This window comes from Phyllostomus discolor, chromosome X, assembly GCF_004126475.2.
Source record: "Phyllostomus discolor isolate MPI-MPIP mPhyDis1 chromosome X, mPhyDis1.pri.v3, whole genome shotgun sequence".
In the NCBI taxonomy this organism is placed as follows: Eukaryota; Metazoa; Chordata; class Mammalia; order Chiroptera; family Phyllostomidae; genus Phyllostomus; species Phyllostomus discolor.
In genome coordinates, this window is record NC_050198.1 from 11,278,235 (window position 1) to 11,296,087 (window position 17,853).

General features: G+C 40.9%; 1 protein-coding gene across 2 annotated transcripts in view; it reads left to right on the plus strand.

The window, feature by feature from the left end:
* The window catches only part of PDK3 (pyruvate dehydrogenase kinase 3), a 57,294-nt gene extending 43,958 nt beyond the window's left edge, over positions 1-13,336 (plus strand). The window contains exons 7-12 of one of the 2 annotated variants that reach the window (XM_028522673.2): positions 3,780-3,856; positions 5,143-5,244; positions 5,860-5,970; positions 8,761-8,874; positions 10,529-10,668; positions 12,666-13,336. In XM_028522673.2, coding sequence (XP_028378474.1) covers positions 3,780-3,856; positions 5,143-5,244; positions 5,860-5,970; positions 8,761-8,874; positions 10,529-10,668; positions 12,666-12,696 — 575 coding nt within the window. In that variant the 3' untranslated portion in view covers positions 12,697-13,336. The remainder of the gene's footprint in view (positions 1-3,779; positions 3,857-5,142; positions 5,245-5,859; positions 5,971-8,760; positions 8,875-10,528; positions 10,669-12,665) is intronic. The other variant, XM_028522674.2, reaches the window with a different exon arrangement.
* Positions 13,337-17,853: the final 4,517 nt, after the last annotated feature.

Below are 17,853 nucleotides of genomic sequence, written 5' to 3' on the forward strand. Positions count from 1 at the left end.
GCAGGTCTCCACTAGGTTGTCAGTCCCATAGAGAGCTTTATTTTTTACATAAATGGGGTTGAAACTACACATATCACATAATGTGTTTTTCACTCCACTTTGAAGGTCTTTGCGTGTATTGTCATGTAGACATTATCTGTAGTGTAGCTTGCCATCATTTATTTAATCATTTCCCAATGCCGATGTGCATGTGTATCTGTGTGTGTTTTGAAGGTGGGAAAATTGGTGACCATGTGGAAGTATTTCTGCGCATTAGATTCCTAGAAGTGGAATTCCTGAGTCTTAGGGTATAGGCATTTACAATGAAAGATAAATGGAAAGAATCCCATTTACAGGGCCCAAGATACAGGGCCCGGCAGAAGTAACGCCTGCCTGAGTGTGGTTGGTAGGGTACGTGAATGTCTCGCATGCAATGGACAGCAATTGGAACATTTCCCCTAAAATGTCATATGGTGTGCTTGAGTGTGACATTGTTATGTTGCAGAATAGCATGCTTAATATTTTGTAATAAAAGATTTGGTATAGATTGCGAGCTTGCAAATAGGGTTATTTGTGCCGGACCCTGTATATCAAAACTGTATTTTTCCTCTAATGAGATCAAAGTGTGAAGACACCTCAGGCTGCTGTTGTAAGACATTTCCCCCTACATTCTACTAGAAGGTATGGAATCAAAGCAGCTTTCAAAGTCTCCTGGGTTCTTTAAGAGTTGTGCCCGTTTTGAATCAACACACTATGAGAACCAAGTGGACTTGGCTTTGAATATTCCTGAGTAGAAGCATCTTGATAGCCCCTCTTTCTCTCTCTGGATACGTGGGGCCTGACTGCACTGTCAAGCTTTCTGTTTGTCAAACATGGAACTGAAATTCATAGCTAGTAACCAATTGCTCCTTTACATGAATGGCAGCCTCACTCACTCCGAAGGCTGGAGCAGCGAGCCTGTTCTTGCTGGTTCCCAGGTGCCAGCTGTGTCAGTGCGCTCCTTCCCAGCAAGGCTGTCACGCGAGGCAATGCACCCCGCCAGGAGAAGAGCTTTATGCCTATTTTTGGCAGTGTTTCATGCATGGTTTTTGAAGCGCTTTTTCCCGTCACTAAGATAAATAAATGCCGGTGGTTATAGGCAGCCTCCAGTTTCCTGTTGCTTTGAGTAATGTATTTATGATTTCTTGAATGTCAGAGCTCTTTGTGAGGGCTGTTAAAGACTGTGTTTTATCTCTAATAAGCTCTGTATTAGAGATGCAGGTTAGAGGTTGGTCCTGAACACCTTAAGTAGACTCTATTGCTTCACAATGAAAGAGAGTACGCACGTGTTTCCCACAACATGATACCTGACTGTTTTCCGGGAGGGGCCAGATCACATCCAGAGACTTAGGGTTTGATTTTCAGAGCCTGTGTGAACTAGCTTGGCCTCGCCTTTCGGAGTGCTCTGTGACCCAACGGGTGCCTCTAACAATAGTGACTGTGCTTGGTCCCCTCGGCTCTGTACTTCGGAAGAGTAAAACTGTCATTAACCCAAAAGAACAGTTTGTTGCTGCCTGAGAATTTAATTTCTGTTAGTTTGACACATTACCTTTTTTTTCCCCCTGATTTGTTTTTCTTGTCCAATGTTGATTCCTGAGAAGGTGGTAAATAGGATTATGCAGAACATACTATGTGAACACCACAGCATTTACCAGTCCTCACTACAATTCCCAATATTGGGGACCAGCTATAGTAAGCTTCCTTTATCATCTTTTCTGTAATGTGTTTAACAGGAGCCTTAAAATAACAGCATTTTAGTTACCTCATCCCATGTGGGTTCCTCCAAAGACAAGTAACCATTTCATCACACTGGTCCTCATTTCTCTTCAGAAATCAGTTGCCAAAACATGAAGCAAATAAACATTTCTAATTAACCTCTGCTGCATCCGTCCATATTGGCATGGCAGCATGGCTGAAGGGAAAGATACGAGCTTTGTAGCTAGCCAGGCAGTAGAAATCTGGATCCTACAAGTTAGATGTGGGCCTTAGACAAATCTCTTCACATCTGACACTCGGCTCTCTCATCCATAAGCTCACCCCATGGAGCAATAAAAGGATGATGTTTCCAGGGCCTCAAATGGAACACTGGCACATACTGGATATTTTCAAAAGGGTGGCCACTGGAAGTGAGGGTTGACTTGGGAAAGATAAGACTCATGTGGTTACTCCTTGCATTTTCCATCATTTCTAGATTAGTTGTTTCTGTCAAGAGGTTGATTTTATAGCTTAGGTTTGGTAGGGAGCAAAAATTTCAATTCATACCATGTATATTTTGTTATAAGAGGTTTCGTAGAAAAGGTATATATCTGGAGCTTGTTGGCCTCTAGTTTCCCAATATTGGATATTTTTGTGGTTATTTTCAGGCAAGTGGTTCTGTGTAACAATCGAAAACCATTACTGGTAACTCCATTAATAGTGTAGGCATTATTTTTTAGTTATGATAATAGGCAACACTTATTGACTGCTTACAATGTAAACTGTGTACACTAGTTTATCACTATGATCTCATTTAATCCCTGTATTAACCCAGGGAGATATATTCTGTGCCATTTCAGAAATGGAATGCCGAGGCCCAGATGGGTTAGGTACCTATTAATATATGCATTAAATGCCTAAGTTGGAACTTGATCTTAGGTCAAGACATATTATTTATTATTTTGAAAGAGGGCTACTATGGGAAAGGGGGAGGGACTTGTTCTTTTCTCCTTTTTTAACAAATTTTAAAATCATTCCTATATATTAATAATTTCAAAAATAGCTGATCATCAGACAGTTCAGGAGTTAGAATCAACAGCTCTTGGTTCAAGTGTCCAATTTCAGCGCCTCCTCTGTAATGGTGAGCAGTCCGGCGGCCTCTGCAAAGCCTGTGTCCTTACCCATCACAGTGCCGCCCACTCTCTGATCCACACGGTATTGTCACGAGGATTCAGTTGCATAATGTTTAAGCTCTTCGTAAACTGCTAAACACCAAACGAATGTCCTCTCCACTTTATACTCTTCATTATGTATTTTATTAGAGGAAGCAGTTCGGCTGAAATTATAACGTGGGTGAGTTTGTGTTCTACTTGAGAAAGTTCACATCATTTTAGTCTCTTAGGTGATTTCAGGTCACGAGGACTAAGTTTTGTAGCCTCTACTCTGTAGCCCACACTGATCTTAGTGCTTGACCCAGAGTTTGGTATCTCTCAGATTTCCCCCAGAAAATCCCTGATGCAAAGAGCAAGGACTGTAGGTTTCTGGGAGGCTGTCTGTTAGCTGCTAGTGGAAAAAGGTTATGGGAATCTTACATTCTACTCCATCATATGCCTTGTCTGTCACAGTTTAACATCGCTGTTAGTCTGCTTCACTGAAACAGTGTGCCCTGTTTCTTGTGTGCCTCTTACATCCCCCCTGCTGACCTGTGGGGTCACTGCTAGGGGTGGGTGTCTCCTGATGTGAAAAATACTGAGCGATATTTGGATGACCTTATGTAATGCTCAGAACATTAGGCTTAAGTGATAATATTCCAATTTGGCTAAACTAGATTCGAAAGCAATTGAGTCATTGGCCCAAGGTCACGTAGCTGGTAACTAAAGGAACCAGATGGCACCCCGTATTTGTCGGACTGCCAAAGGTTTGCTCAGCCCTGCCTTTAGAGGTGGCAACCTAAATTGGCCTTTTGCAGAGTTCTGTTTTAGGTACTCGGAAAAAAGAATGCAAACACTCTTGACTTTCTTCGAGTTTTGGCCCTTACTCATTGACCGTTTTGTCTCTGTTTTCAGCCAAAGCGCCAAACAAACCTATTCAGGTAGTTTATGTGCCCTCACATCTGTTTCACATGCTATTTGAGTTGTTCAAGGTAAGTGGAATTTAACAACATGGGAAGAAGTCTTCATTTTAAATTACTTTGATTCAGGGCATAATGGATTCATTAAATTAGCATAAGAAAAAGGTTTTGCATAACCATTTTAAAAATTCTATTTCTGATATCCTGTGGGCTTTATAATTTTTACACTGTGAGATGAAAAACTGTTGTGTACAGTATAGTTTTCGGGAATATTAGTACATATTGATTTTGAAGCTTAATTGTACTTTAGTCATTTTATATAAAATCCATAGTGTTTTTTCTTTGCTTATGAGATTAGAGATGCTTTTTCATTTCCAAACCTGGCAAAGACTTTATTGATGGTAGCCCGATTTAAAATAAAAACATGTTTATGCATATTTATGCCTCTGAGCATTAACTGTAGTGGTACATTAGTAGTTCTAGTTCTGAGAGCTACTGTAACTTTTTAACATATTTGAGTCATTTCAGAAGATCTGATGGAGGAAGAGGAGCAAGACGTGGAATGGCTAGACCAAAGAGAACACGCCCCCCCCCACCCCCCCAAAAAAGTCTTTAGACTCTCTACAGCATAAGCTGTTGCTTTTGTTAGCCAGTAGCCAATGGCATATATGGTAACAGTATTACAGGCACAAGGCATTTGCAGTAAAATTTCATTTCTTCCAATACGTGCAAAACCCTAAATTGAACCCCTGAAAATCAGTTGTGCTGTTTTGCACCCCCAAATTATATTGTTACTGAGGTAACCACCAAAGGTCGAGATGAGCATTCAATTGTGAGCTTTCTCCTGAACAGCTGTGGCTTTTTCAGAATGTCTTCTTAAAGGACATTTCTTCCACTTTTTCTTTTCAGCCACATGGTTAATTTTTGTGGGAAGCAGGGTTCCCACCCTCTTGACAGGGCAGGCGCCCTGTCACTGCAGAGCGTTAGGTAGGATTGAGAGCACGTCAGTGAGCCTCGGTGGCCTTGTCACATGTGACCAAAACACTCCTCTGGGTTGAAAGTTGAATAATCGAATACCCTAAAGCCAAACAAATGGGAAAAGGAAAGGGAAGAAAAAACAGACGTGTACTGTGGTAGGTGGGGCTCACACTGGGCGAAAAACGAAGCATTAGGAAGTGTTTCCTTGACCTGAATGCACATTTAGCTAAGTTCTTTGGAAGGAAAAAAATAGCTACGTACATGGTACTAATATTTCCCCCACAAAACAATTATGTATAAGTAATCGCACGTGAGTTTCTTTTCTTGAAATGTGGTTTGCGAGTCAGTGGTATGCTTTAAAAAGGGTCTTCTTATTTCAGAACTCAATGAGAGCAACCGTGGAACTCTACGAAGACAGGAAAGAAGGCTACCCTTCTGTTAAAACCCTTGTTACTCTGGGTAAAGAAGACTTGTCCATTAAGGTAACTGCTCGGTGTGCACATACACTTTCATTACCGGTTCATTCAATGGTATCTAGACAATGAGGAATCAGAGGGAAGGGAAGGAAACTGACATTTACCGAACGTTTTATTTTTAAGTGCCGTATTAGATCTTCAGCTGAAGTTACTGTATTTTTTTGGACTGTAAGATGCACGTAGCTTGTAGAGGAGGAAAATAGGGGGAAAAAATTGAAGCAAGAAATGTGGTAAAATATTTAATATCGTAAATAACATAATATTTCACCAATGTAAATGTAAACAGAACTCAGCAACAGCATTAACAACCATTATTCCTCCCAAATTTGGGTGGGTGGGGGTGAAAGTGCATCTTATAGTCCGAAAAATATGGTACCTTATTTAAATTTCATTAGTACCTCGTTTTCCAGGAAGCTAAACAGGGTCTCGAACCCAAGCCTGTGGGATCCCACAGCTTCCCTGCCTCCTTTGTTTTACACTGTTCGCAGAGGAACCATATTTCATTGGGGGTTCAAAGCCCATGCACGTTTTAGAGTAATTTCATATGGACTTTATTTAACAGACTTGTTGCCTTCTACTAAGTATAGACTGTTGCCTACCCCACCTCCTCCTCCATTACAGATCAGTGACCTAGGTGGCGGTGTTCCCCTTCGTAAAATAGATCGTCTTTTTAACTACATGTATTCAACTGCTCCTAGACCAAGCCTGGAGCCTACAAGAGCTGCCCCTCTGGTAAGCATCTTAAACTGCGGCTTAAGGGAAGATCGTTAACGTGAGCAGGGACTCAAACTGGGCTGGGGCGTGAACCTCGCTGAATTGGAATGTTTCTTGTGTGGTTTGAAGGAGAGCAAATTTTATGCCACAGCTACTTTCTTTGTCAATCCTTTGGACTTAGATTTCTTCTGTAATTTGTGTCTGAGACACACTCAGAGCTCAGTGTCTTATTCGCAAGTACAGAGAAAAGCCATTTCCCTTTGGGTAAGAGTGCTTCAGGAGCACCATTTACCACCTGGCGCTCCCCTTGGAAGAGGTGGAAGTTTAATCGCGGTGAGCAAAGGAACAGCGCAGCGTGTCTGGCTGTAGTGTGTCCTGGCATTTGGGCGCTGTGTACCAAATCACCCTAGGCCTTTGAACTTCCCCACCAAATTTGTTTATATAATTAAGATGTGAAATTACGAACATAGGAAATTTTGTGTATTCAAGAACATAAGCAGAAACCATATAGGTGGTGTGTGCATTTTCAGAGCCCTTTCTGTCTCAGTCTGGAAATAACCTTCAGCCCTATTAAGGCAGTGAGAAAAGTCTGGTTACCATGGCAGCGTTTAGATCCTGGTAGGGCCACACTTTCTTCCCCTGCTGAGTGTTTCTAATTGACAAACAACAATTGAACCCTTTGTCATTAAACACAGCAACATCTATCAGTCTGCAAAAATGGTTCAGGGTATAAATTAAGCTTCATTTTCAAGTCCTACCCAACTGATAAGCACGTAAGATTATATTTTATTTGTATGAATAAATTCTTAACACTTTGCATTGTTTATTCAAGACAGAGTTTATTAACGCAGCATGTTGAAAGCCGAGAGGAAGTCACTTACATCAGATTCAAGAAAATTCACGAAAGATCAAGTTTGAAAGGCACTGCCTTGACCAGGCTCTGGTACCTACTTAAATAAATGTCAAAGGGGAAAAAAAAATCCTACGAGCAAAACTAGAGCCTTTCTCATTTATTTAAAAGGAGTACGGATTGTCTATTCCAGGTCTCAGAATAGCATCTTGCGAACAGCTGTTGTGTCATAGTTATTTGTTAATGATCGAGACCTTCAAAAACACAAAAACAACTTCCCATTTTATAAATGAGAAAATAAGCTTAGTACCTTGCCCCAGGTCATTGAGCTAGCTCATTACGGCACCAGCTGCCTCTGCGCTCTTTCCAGTGCGCCTACCACATGGCCTCTTCCTTTGGAAGACGTGCTTCCTCTCACGTCTCTCCCGGTTTGTCAACGGTCCTCAGCTTTAAACTGGGCATGTGGATGTGTGCTGCTAGAAAACATAATTCCCTCACCAGACACCTTACTGTGTTACAGCTCTGTGCCTTGACACGTGCATTTCTTATGCAGAAATGTCCTCCTAGCCAACCCCTATTGATCCTTGGACACCGTGGGAAAACTCTCCTGAGCCTCACCCAGTCCAAGTTAGAGGCCCCTCGTCTGCATTCCGCAGGGCTCTAGGCTTACCTGTCTCCTCACACTGGGGACTGCATGGGCCCCGGGTGTGCTCGGCTGGTCCCTGGCAGGCCCGAGAACAGGGGCCTGGGCCTTGCTGGAATGGAGGAGGCCAGTTTCCTTGGTGTCTCGCTGGAGTATGCTGGTTTCTTTACTGTGGTGATTTTAGTCACCATTATGGATATTTTTGTCTTCACTACTGGTCATATTCTGCCAGTCTTAATTAATACCCTTAAATGACAGGGTGTACTTCCCTGTCACACCCAGCCCTTTGAGTTAGTCCCTACCCTGATGAAGAAATCGAGGAAAGATGGTAGAAATCCATGTAACTTGGTAGAATTGCTGTTCTGTAGTAACCACAATAGCAATTACCATCTATTTCGTTTTATTATGTCTGATGAGGTAATTTTTTAAAATTACATTTTTCTGATGAGAAAACAGTCTCAGAGAGGCTGAGTAAATTGCTCAGTTTCACAAAAAGTGTGTTTCAGCTTAGGTGTATCTCAGCCTAAAGCCCAGGCAACTGCCACTGCATGGTGCTTTGCCCTGCCGCCTTTTTTGTTAACCTTGGCAGTAGACTCAATCAGAGGGACCGATGCATGTGCTACAGCATCTTCCCCTGTAACCCCAGCATTACTGAAGTCAGTCTCAAATGGTCTTACTGTTCTTGTCAATACCTGAGATGTTTTTTTACTCCCCCCAAACCTGTTACTGACAGTGTTCTATGATGTAGAGATATAGGCAGGTACTAGAATTCTTTTCTTGTCTCTAAAAATATGTGGATTAGCATATATCAAAATCGTGTAGCATTCCCAGAACCTTAGAAAGAAGCCACGTAGGAAATTGTTCTCTTTTCAGTGCATTAACTTCGGTGCTGGTAGATTTGCACTCCTGTGCTATTCAATTTAATTTTTGCTTCAAGAGCAAGGGAATCTGATAGTGAAACTTTGGAATGGTGTGGTTTAGTTTTGTTGCCAGTTCAAATGCTGCTTAATTTGGGATTTGCTTTAAACATACTAAAACAAAACAAAACAAAACCGGTTCTTTCAAGTGCTAAGAAAGCGTTAGTCAAAAATTGCGGTGTTTCTAGTATTTTCCAAACCTACAAGAAATGTTTTTGTAGACTGAAAATAGATTGTTTGCCATAGATGAGCATATACATCATTGTAAGGGCCGAATCAATCATGGGTTTTCTTTAAATCTGAATCAAGAATTTCTTTTAATCTTCTGAATGATCCTCATACCAAACGTGTTGGCATGTGTGCCTGTCTCAACTGTATTCATTTTCTTTTCTTTGTAGGCTGGATTCGGTTATGGCTTGCCAATTTCTCGTCTGTATGCTAGATATTTTCAAGGAGATCTAAAACTGTATTCTATGGAAGGAGTGGGTACAGATGCTGTAATTTACTTGAAGGTACTACACGTTATTTCTGTTGGTATGAAGGCATCTAAACTTTAAAGCTGTAAATTCTAATAACTGATAAATAGACCATAGCATCTATCACCTGTCATATCAGCTCAGATTTACTTCAGTGTATGTGAAAGCCATGTCACATAATTCCCACTCTTGATTTTACACATAGATATAGCAAAGAATGAAACATAGAGACGTAAGAAGTAAAAGAATGACTTTTAAAATCATAATTCAAAGTTGTGACTTTCACAACAAATTGCATAGCTATTGAAAGGCTTAATCTAAAAGGAGACAGGTTATCATAAACTGGAGTCTTTTAATCTTTTGCTTTAAAACTTGCTGGCTTTCCCAAAGTTACAATTCAGTAATCATAATATAGTTATATAAAAGGCTGATCTAATAGCAAAGATTTCTGTAACACAGGCTTTCATTCATTGGTGGTGTTAGACTTGAATTCATTTCTAAACTGGAATATTGGAAGTATTTTTTGAATGGCTAATATAGGCACATGCTGCAAAATGGAAAACTAAGTGTCTCCCACCACTGGCGCTAAGGCACCCTGTTCTGCTTCCCAGAGGTAACCTGGGGTACCAGCTTCTTATGGATTCTCCTAGAAAAATCTAATTTTTAAAAAGATTTTATTTATTTATTTTTAGAGAGAGGGGAAGGGAGGGAGAAAGAGAGGGAGAGAAACATCAATGTGTGGTTGACTGTCCCTGGGGGCCTGGCCTGCAACCCTGGCATGTGCCCTGACTGGGAATCAAACTGGTGACCATTTGCTTCTCAGGCCAGCACTCAATCCACTGAGCCAGGGCAAAATCAAATTTTTTTTTCACACAAATGATTATTTCAGCACTTGGCTTTTTTTTTTTTTTTTTTTTTTTTTTTTTTACTTTCCAGTATATCTTGGATATCTTTCCATATTGATTCACGTGGAACTGGCCCCTTTTTAACAGCCGCATATTTTGTTACATATGCATGTAATATGTTATATCAAAACCTAGCCAGTTATTTGGAGTGTTTATCTTAGATGTCATTGCATTTAAATGGTGTGCTATTTCATAATACTTTATGGGTTATATTCATAAATCTAGCATGTATGAAACATTATTTCTTTGTGGGCCCTTTGGAAGAGCAGTTGCCCAGTGAGCAGTAGTGCATGTCACGCCGACTGGTGTGGCTCAGTTGGTTGGGCGTTGTCCTGCAAAGCAAAAGGTCACCAGTTCGATTCCTGGTCAGGGCACATGCCTGGGTTGCAGGTTTGGTCCCCAGTCTGGGTGCATACGAGAGGCAACCACACATTGATGTTTCTTTCCCTCTCTCTGCCCCCCTCCCCCTCTCTCTAAAATCAATGAAAAAATTGTCTTTGGGTGAGAATTTTTTAAAAGTATCTCAAACTAGATTCAAATGCTTTTTGTTCTGGTCACGTGTGTGTCAGTTCTGGCTTTGAATGAGTGAATGTTTATATTCCTTTTAAAAAAGCTTTTATTTCATCCTGCTTGTCTAAGTAATCTAAAATAGCATAATAGTATAATTTTGATATAATTCAAAAATACGTATTAAGGTTTTTGACATTTTAAATAGTCAAATTTGGGTTAGTATTTCATGTGAGACAAATAACACTGTGGCCCTTTGGTGTATGTTTTTCCATTAGGCCCTCTCAAGTGAATCATTCGAGAGGCTCCCAGTATTCAATAAGTCAGCCTGGCGCCATTACAAGACCATGCCTGAAGCCGATGATTGGAGCAACCCCAGCAGTGAGCCCAGAGATGCTTCAAAATACAAGGCAAAACAGTAATATATTACTTTGCTTTCTATTCTAGAGTATCTGATTTTGCCCCAGAATACACCAGCAGGACAATGCATACTTTCGGCCAAACCTTCCTTATGGTTTTGTCACTGGAAGAGCAAAATGATCCCCGAAACAAATAATGCAGCCGCTTTCTCACCCCAGACAGGAACGAGAGAACAAGAATTGGGCAGCCAGAGCAGCCATTCAGATAGAGGCCCTGCTGTTCCAGGGTCTCTGCGCTATGGAGGCCTTAACAGCGGTGGGCAGGGTTTATCCTGCTATGACTTATATTTGAAAAGTAATCGAGTTGGCAATTTGTCATCATCCATAGAGCTTGACAGAGAAAATAAGTTACAGAAATTCCGTGGGTTGAAACTGAAAAAATAAAGCAGTTAAAATGACCAATCTAGATAAACAAAGGTGGTATATCCACACAATGGAATATTATTCATCCTTTTAAAAGAACGAAGTTCTGACATGTGCTTCGATATGGATGAACCTGAAGTCGTCATGCTAATAAGTGAACTAAGCCCAACTTGAAAGGGCAAACACTATAGGATTCCACTTACATGAGGGACCTAGTGTAGTCAGATTTGTAGAGGTGGAAATTAGAATGGTGGTTGCCGGGGGAGGGGGAATTGTTTACTGGGGCAAGAGCTTTAGTTGGGGAAGATGAGAAAGTTCTAGAGATTAGTTGCACAACAATGTGAATGCATTCAACACTACTGAACTGTATACTTAAAAACAACCAAATCATATTGATATTTTTCATTCAAATTTAGCATTGCAATGTTTCTCCCTAATGCACTTTTAATTGTATATACTTCTTCTTAACCTGAAAACCTTGTCTTAACATCATGCCACAGAAAGGTATTTGTCTGCGAATACAGTTTGTATGGCATTGTACTTTTTCCATTTGTCATAGCATTGGCCTTTCTGACGAATGATATAAAGGGTGTCTATACTTTTTCCTATGGAAGTGTTGTGATGGACCTGTGAGCAGTAAGCAGGACTGGTCACTTATCTGAAATGTATACTTGCCCGTGAGTGCAAGTGCACACTTGGGTGTGTATGTGTATTCACATGTACATGCAAACACACACTCACACACCCCATCCCCGGCCAAGATTAAGCTAAATCACCTTGAAACACCCGGATCAATTTCCCTTGATTCCATTTTCAGTCTGTATGTAAGGCAAGTAGCATAGTGGGCATCAATGTGGCTAATTAACTCAAACTATTGCTCTGATGGTGGCGTTGTCTGGGTAATACAGATGCAGTCTTTATATATAATAAGGGTCATTTGAACTGTGAAAGGGATGACTTTAATTGGCTATTGTTTTGAAGGCAATTTTAAAACTCGAGAAGTTTTTAGCAGGTTGTATACTAATTGTGAGTCTTAATTTCTAGTATATTTGTAGACAAACATATTTTAGCAGAAAGCAATTTTTAAAATTCTAAAATGGTTAGCCTGGCAATTACAGTTGTTAAATTACAGAAGTAGGAAAATTAGTGGTGATCTTGGGAAAGTATTCAGTAGGTATGGTAAGTTCACTAGGTGAATGAGAAATTCTAAGAAAATATATTTTCTAATCAGATTTTTAACAAGAGTTCTATTGAGGTACAATTCATATACATAAAATTCACCCTTTTGAAGTGTACAATTCCATGGTATTTAGTATATTCACAGAGTTGTGTGACCCTTGTCACTATCTAATTTTAAACAGTTTCATCACTCCCAAGAGAAACCGTGTGTCCGTTAGCAGTCATTCCTCATTTCTAACCAGGTTTTTAACTGAGACTAAAGAACTATTTTAAAGTATACATAAGTAATTAAGTGATCATTCTTTTTCTGTAGTAACCATAGACAATAATTCTGAGATAAGTCAAGAGCTTTTGAATTATCACTGTAACTAAATGCTCTGAGTAAGTCTTGCTTGAAATCAAGAAGCTTATGCTTATAAACTCACTATGTATATTCCCATTATTTTCTTTGTAGAGACAAGATCAAGACCAATAGAACTTTCTAGAGAACTGAATGCTTTGGTCCTCTCTGTGAAGAAAGATCATCTTGCGCAAGTCAACCTCTGAGCTCCTTTCCTCTACTCTGAGCGTGACACCATCATTATTCTAGTGCTGGACCTTTGCCAGAGAAACTTTTCCTGTAGTTACTTCAGATTTTCCACTAGAGTAGTCAACTGAGTAATTTTTCATGGTTTGTTGTGATTTGGTTGGTGCCGTCACAAGAGAGCACAGAGCCTCGTGAGCGCTCCTGTGTCCTCATACCTCTCTCCTCATTATCATGAGTCAAGTGTCTGCAGTGTCCCCAGGGTTCTAAGGTCCCTCCGCATTCCAGATACAGCAGATCTCTACTGTTGCAGCTTGTGACCAAATACCACGTTTGTCCCAGACCACCAACGGAGGCCTGGGAAACATGGAATTGAAGACACCAGTTGAGTGTGTCTTGATGATTCAGTCCCAGAGCCCCTCCTCTCGCACATACATCCGTCCTCACTCTCTGAGGGAGAGTTTCGCCTTCTGCCATCTGATCATACTCTCATTGTGAGGGGTGTGTACTTTTGTGCTAGATCTTACTCTTTGATGCGTTGGTTTTATTTTAAAATTCATTTGTGTACTTTTATTCTGTCCATTAAAGCATTCCAAAAGTTGTCTTGGAATTTTTCACTTAGCTGCTTGGTTTCAAAGATCTTAAGTGAAAAACTACCTTGTGGTCACGATCCAGTTTGTAAAGATTGGGAAGTGGAGCTTTTACACTTACGTGCCCTTTTTACCAATCTAATACTGTACCTTTGTCATATTATGTTCCTTTGTAGTTTTCGAAGGAATTGCTACTTCTCGCATGAGGTACTTCACTACTTGTAAAATAGACTATCAAAGGGGAAAAGTTCTTTGGAGTTTATTTTGAAAAATGCCCTAGGTCTTTATAATTTTCAGTTTCACGAACTTTAGCCAGTTTTAGAATTGCCGATCTGATTTTCACAATCCTTCGCTTTTTGCTGAAAGTTGGAATTGGCAGAAGACTTGGGGCGAGGACATAGGATCCGCTATTATTTACCCATAGGAAGGGGAGCTGTCCGAGAGTTCAGATTACACCCCACCACTTACGTAGCTCCATGGGAAGTGTTTCTTTCATTTCATCACGTGGGAGTTACCCTTCATGTTCAGAAAGATCCCATTTCTTCCGTCCTTGGAAGGATCTCGTCTGAAAACTCACCATCAGGTGAAAGAAGTGCCGATGTACTTCCAACGCAGGGGTGACGGGATGGTCCTTGTGGAGGCCCAGCCAGGGCCGTTTCATATGATTATTTTCTTGTGTAAAAGATTAAAAACTAGTGGCTCTTTACATTTAGAAACCCTGGCTTCCTTATAAACATTAGCTAGTATGTGAGTATCTTGCTAGTCCTCCATTTATTACTCCTTTACACTTTCAAGTATGGTGCACTGTGGGGGGAAGGAAGGTTCTGGAAGTGTTCCCTCCTACCTTGTTCTGCTTCACTGTGCTTGAGGAACACCCACTGAGCATTATACCCTCACAGCAAACTCCATGTAAAGGTTGAAGAGGGAAAATGTGGTGTGGGAAAATCCTATCGCATTCCCCCCTTTCAGGTCTTTTTCAAAAGTAAAGTTTTCTTTCAATGTTTTAGTGGCTTAATTAGTAGTCCTTTACTCATATGCTTTCTGGTTTACTCATATCCATCTGATGCCAGTATGATCTTGCCTCCTCTTTGCTTTCTGCATTAAGGATTTAACTTTGAAGCCCTGGCTAGTGTAGCTCAGTGGATTGAGCGCGGGCTGCGAACCAAAGCATCGCAGGTTCGATTCCCAGCCAGGGCACATACCTGGGTTGCAGGCCACGGTCCCCAGCAACCACACATTGATGTTTCTCTCTCTCTCTCTCTTTCTCCCTCCCTTTCCTCTCTAAAAATAAAGAAATAAAATCTTTAAAAAAAAAAAGAATTTAACTTTGCTCCTGAAGTAACCACAAGAAGAGTTTCAGGAACATCTGGCATCCTCGCGGTTTAGTGCCCCCAAGTATTCATTTATTCGTTTTGTTGGCTGTGCATGATTCTTTGAACTTAGATGCATTTTCTCTGGCTGTTTGACAGGTTTGTCTCGAAACAAATGGTCAAAAGTCTACATGTGAGTTGTAATATAAATAGACATTGATGCCTTTGCCACAAAATTCATTTAGTTCAACCAATTCCTCTCTTTGCCTTTCATGGACTTGATTTTAAGTATTTGGAGAGTGTGTCTACTATTTGGAACAGTGCCTGGCACATAGTAGGTGCTTAATAAATATTAACTGAATGAAAGTCTGAAAATTGAGAGTCATTTACCATGGGTGGAGGGCAACATCTCTCTAAGTTCTTAAACTGTCTTTGTTCCCAAATTAAAAATCATTCCAGTCAGGAACTGTGGAAGTGCCAAATTTCCTTTTCGTGGTGCTAAGCAGTGACTTTAAAATGGAGAGAAACGAAAGTCCCTACTTCTTTCAGCAGGGATGGATCCACAGGAGGCTTCTGATGCTTTTTGGTCTTCGCATATTCATTTTGACCCCTTAATACAGTTGGTTCTTTCCATCCAACCAAGCGGCATGGGTTCATAGCCTTGCTTGTCTATCCCGAAGAGCTTTTACATACAGCATTCCCTGATCCTTACCATGCTGTGTGGAGGAGCACGCAGGCATTATCTGTTTTTCATGAGCCCCAAAGCAGTGCGGTGTTTGCCAAGGTGACGCGGTAAGTGATTAGAAGAACCAAAGTGAGTAGTCAGGTCTTCTTATTCCTAGGCCTGTACTCTCAGCAATGCACCAAGTAATTAGCATTCTCTCTTTTGAGGAAATTCCTGGGTGTACCAACCCTCAAGGGTAAGATGTAAACCACAATTTTTTCTGTAGTGCAAGAGAATTCTATTCAGGAGAGGTTTTTCTTTTGTGTGTTTTCATTTTGGCATGGTTAGTGAGAGGAGATAATCGAATGGATTTGGCAAGTTTTACCGAGGAAGACAGGCAACTTAAAGTATATAGCGGTAGGTAATTGTTAGAGTTATTTAATTTTATGTTTGAATGAACTCAGTGCTCACTGCCAGCCCTTCATACAAAGACTCCTCATTCGAGAGTTGATGCTTTCAGCTTTTGGTGGGCTGGTTGCAGCTTCGGTTGAATTTTCTCGCGTGTTTACAAATGTACCTCTATTGCTATTCCGTATGTTCAGTAACCTGGCTGGGTCTCGGGTTCTTGGGTCACATGCTTTGTCCCTTGATTCTTTGGACATCTCACTTTATTGTCTTCTAGTGTCTGGTGATGCTGAGAGAGCGGAATCCAGAGAGAACTTGCTTCCCCTTTGGTACATGACCTGCTTGTTTGCTGTGGGTACTTGTGATTTCTTGTTTATCCTTGAATTCAGTAACTCCATTTGAGTGCATGTCAGAGTTGACAGACATCTGTTGGCTTTTTCTGGTTCTCAATGACATTCAAGATTGACATTTGACCTGACCGGATTTCTTACTAGTTCATTTGTTTTCTTCTTCAACAGTTTGTCCCAGTATTGGCTGGCGGTTATCTGTCCTTCATATTTATCACTTTTTCGATCGCTGTCACCTCATCTTTCTTCCATAGTGTTGATTCTAGGCCTTGATGCTTCCAATGTGGCTTTCACTTCTGTTGTGGTTTTATTTTTTTATCTGTTTCTTTCTTAGCTCTGCCAGCTTTCTTCTCTCATTATGTTGTCCTGTTTGACTCCTTATTTCATTTCATTTGGAGGCTGAACAGTGTGGTCTACATTTTTGTGGTTTCTGAAATCATTCTGTTTCCAGAGTATGTGTTCATCTGTCTTTTGTTTCTTTCATTCCTTTCCTTTTCTGTTGTTCTGCTCTGTTATTGTTGCACAAGTATCATGATGGCTTTTCTGCTTATTATTTGTGCTTGCATGGGACCGGTTCTATCTGCCCAAGGAGAGGATGGACAAAGCCTTCTGGAGTCCTTTCTGAAGTGAGAAGTGTTTGAACGATCACCTTAGCACTCGAAGTGTAAAGCTAGATCTTGATGGGTCGTACTGGTGAGGCTGTTGCTCTGTTTTTCATCCTGCTCTCTAGATATGGGGAAATAGGGAATGAAGCCAAGTCTCCTTGGCCCATGTTGTCTGTGAGTCCCTTCCATGGACAGTGTGGGATCCTTTGCCCTGGGGTGGGCAGGTCCCATTGGGGGAGAGGGATTCCCCACCTTCTCCCATTTACACTAGATGTCGTGCTAGCAAAAGTGTGGAGAGTTTGTACTTAGGCTCTGCTGGATTATATGTACAGCAGGTCCTTGAATAACGTCGTTTCGTTATAACATTGATGAGATGCCATAGGAACTTAACTGTTGTCTATATCGATTCACCTGTGGTAAAACTGGTTTTGTTATACATCGTTTCACTTAAAGTCAAAGACCCTATCCACAGTGTTAAGTGAGGACTTACTGTAGTCAGCTTGTGTATGACTGGCTCCTGAGTTACTGTTTCCATCTGCTGCACACAAATGGGGCACCTGAGATCTCAGCCTCCCTTCTTAGGTTTTCTCCTGGAAATGTGCCCATGGAGTGTGTACTCTGCTTCTCCGGGCCGTCACCACTCTTGGTTTTCTACAAGTTAAGTAACTGTCATTGGTAGAGTCCTTTGGAACATTCTCGTGAACGGCCCAGCAACTATGGTTTACTTGGAAAATTTCAGAATCTTCCTTTGATAAGTGCCCAACTTCACTGTGTCTGTGAGACACTCCCCTGGAGTCCTCAGTATGTGGTGGTAGCTTTTATTTGTTTCATTACAGAGAGCTGCTTCAGTTTTTGGTGGTGTGTGTTGAAGGGCAGATGCACCAAGATAAGCATGCATTTATTCTGCCATCTTTCCCAGTGGTCCAGGTGCTTAAACATTAACTTTGAAGGTAATGTACTTCATACTCATAATCCATGTTAGTAAGCAGAAGGACTCAATATTGCTAGGAGGAAAGACCCATTAATAACTTGATCAACACAGGATTTTTGTTTATTGTTCATAATGGAAAGATAACTCTTAATTCAGGTTCCTGTTCCATCAATTAGAGATATCAGTACCTTCTGGTTTGAAAGTAAGGGACATTTGACATTTTAATGAATGTAAGATGTTATCAGCCACTGAGAGTTATTTATGTGT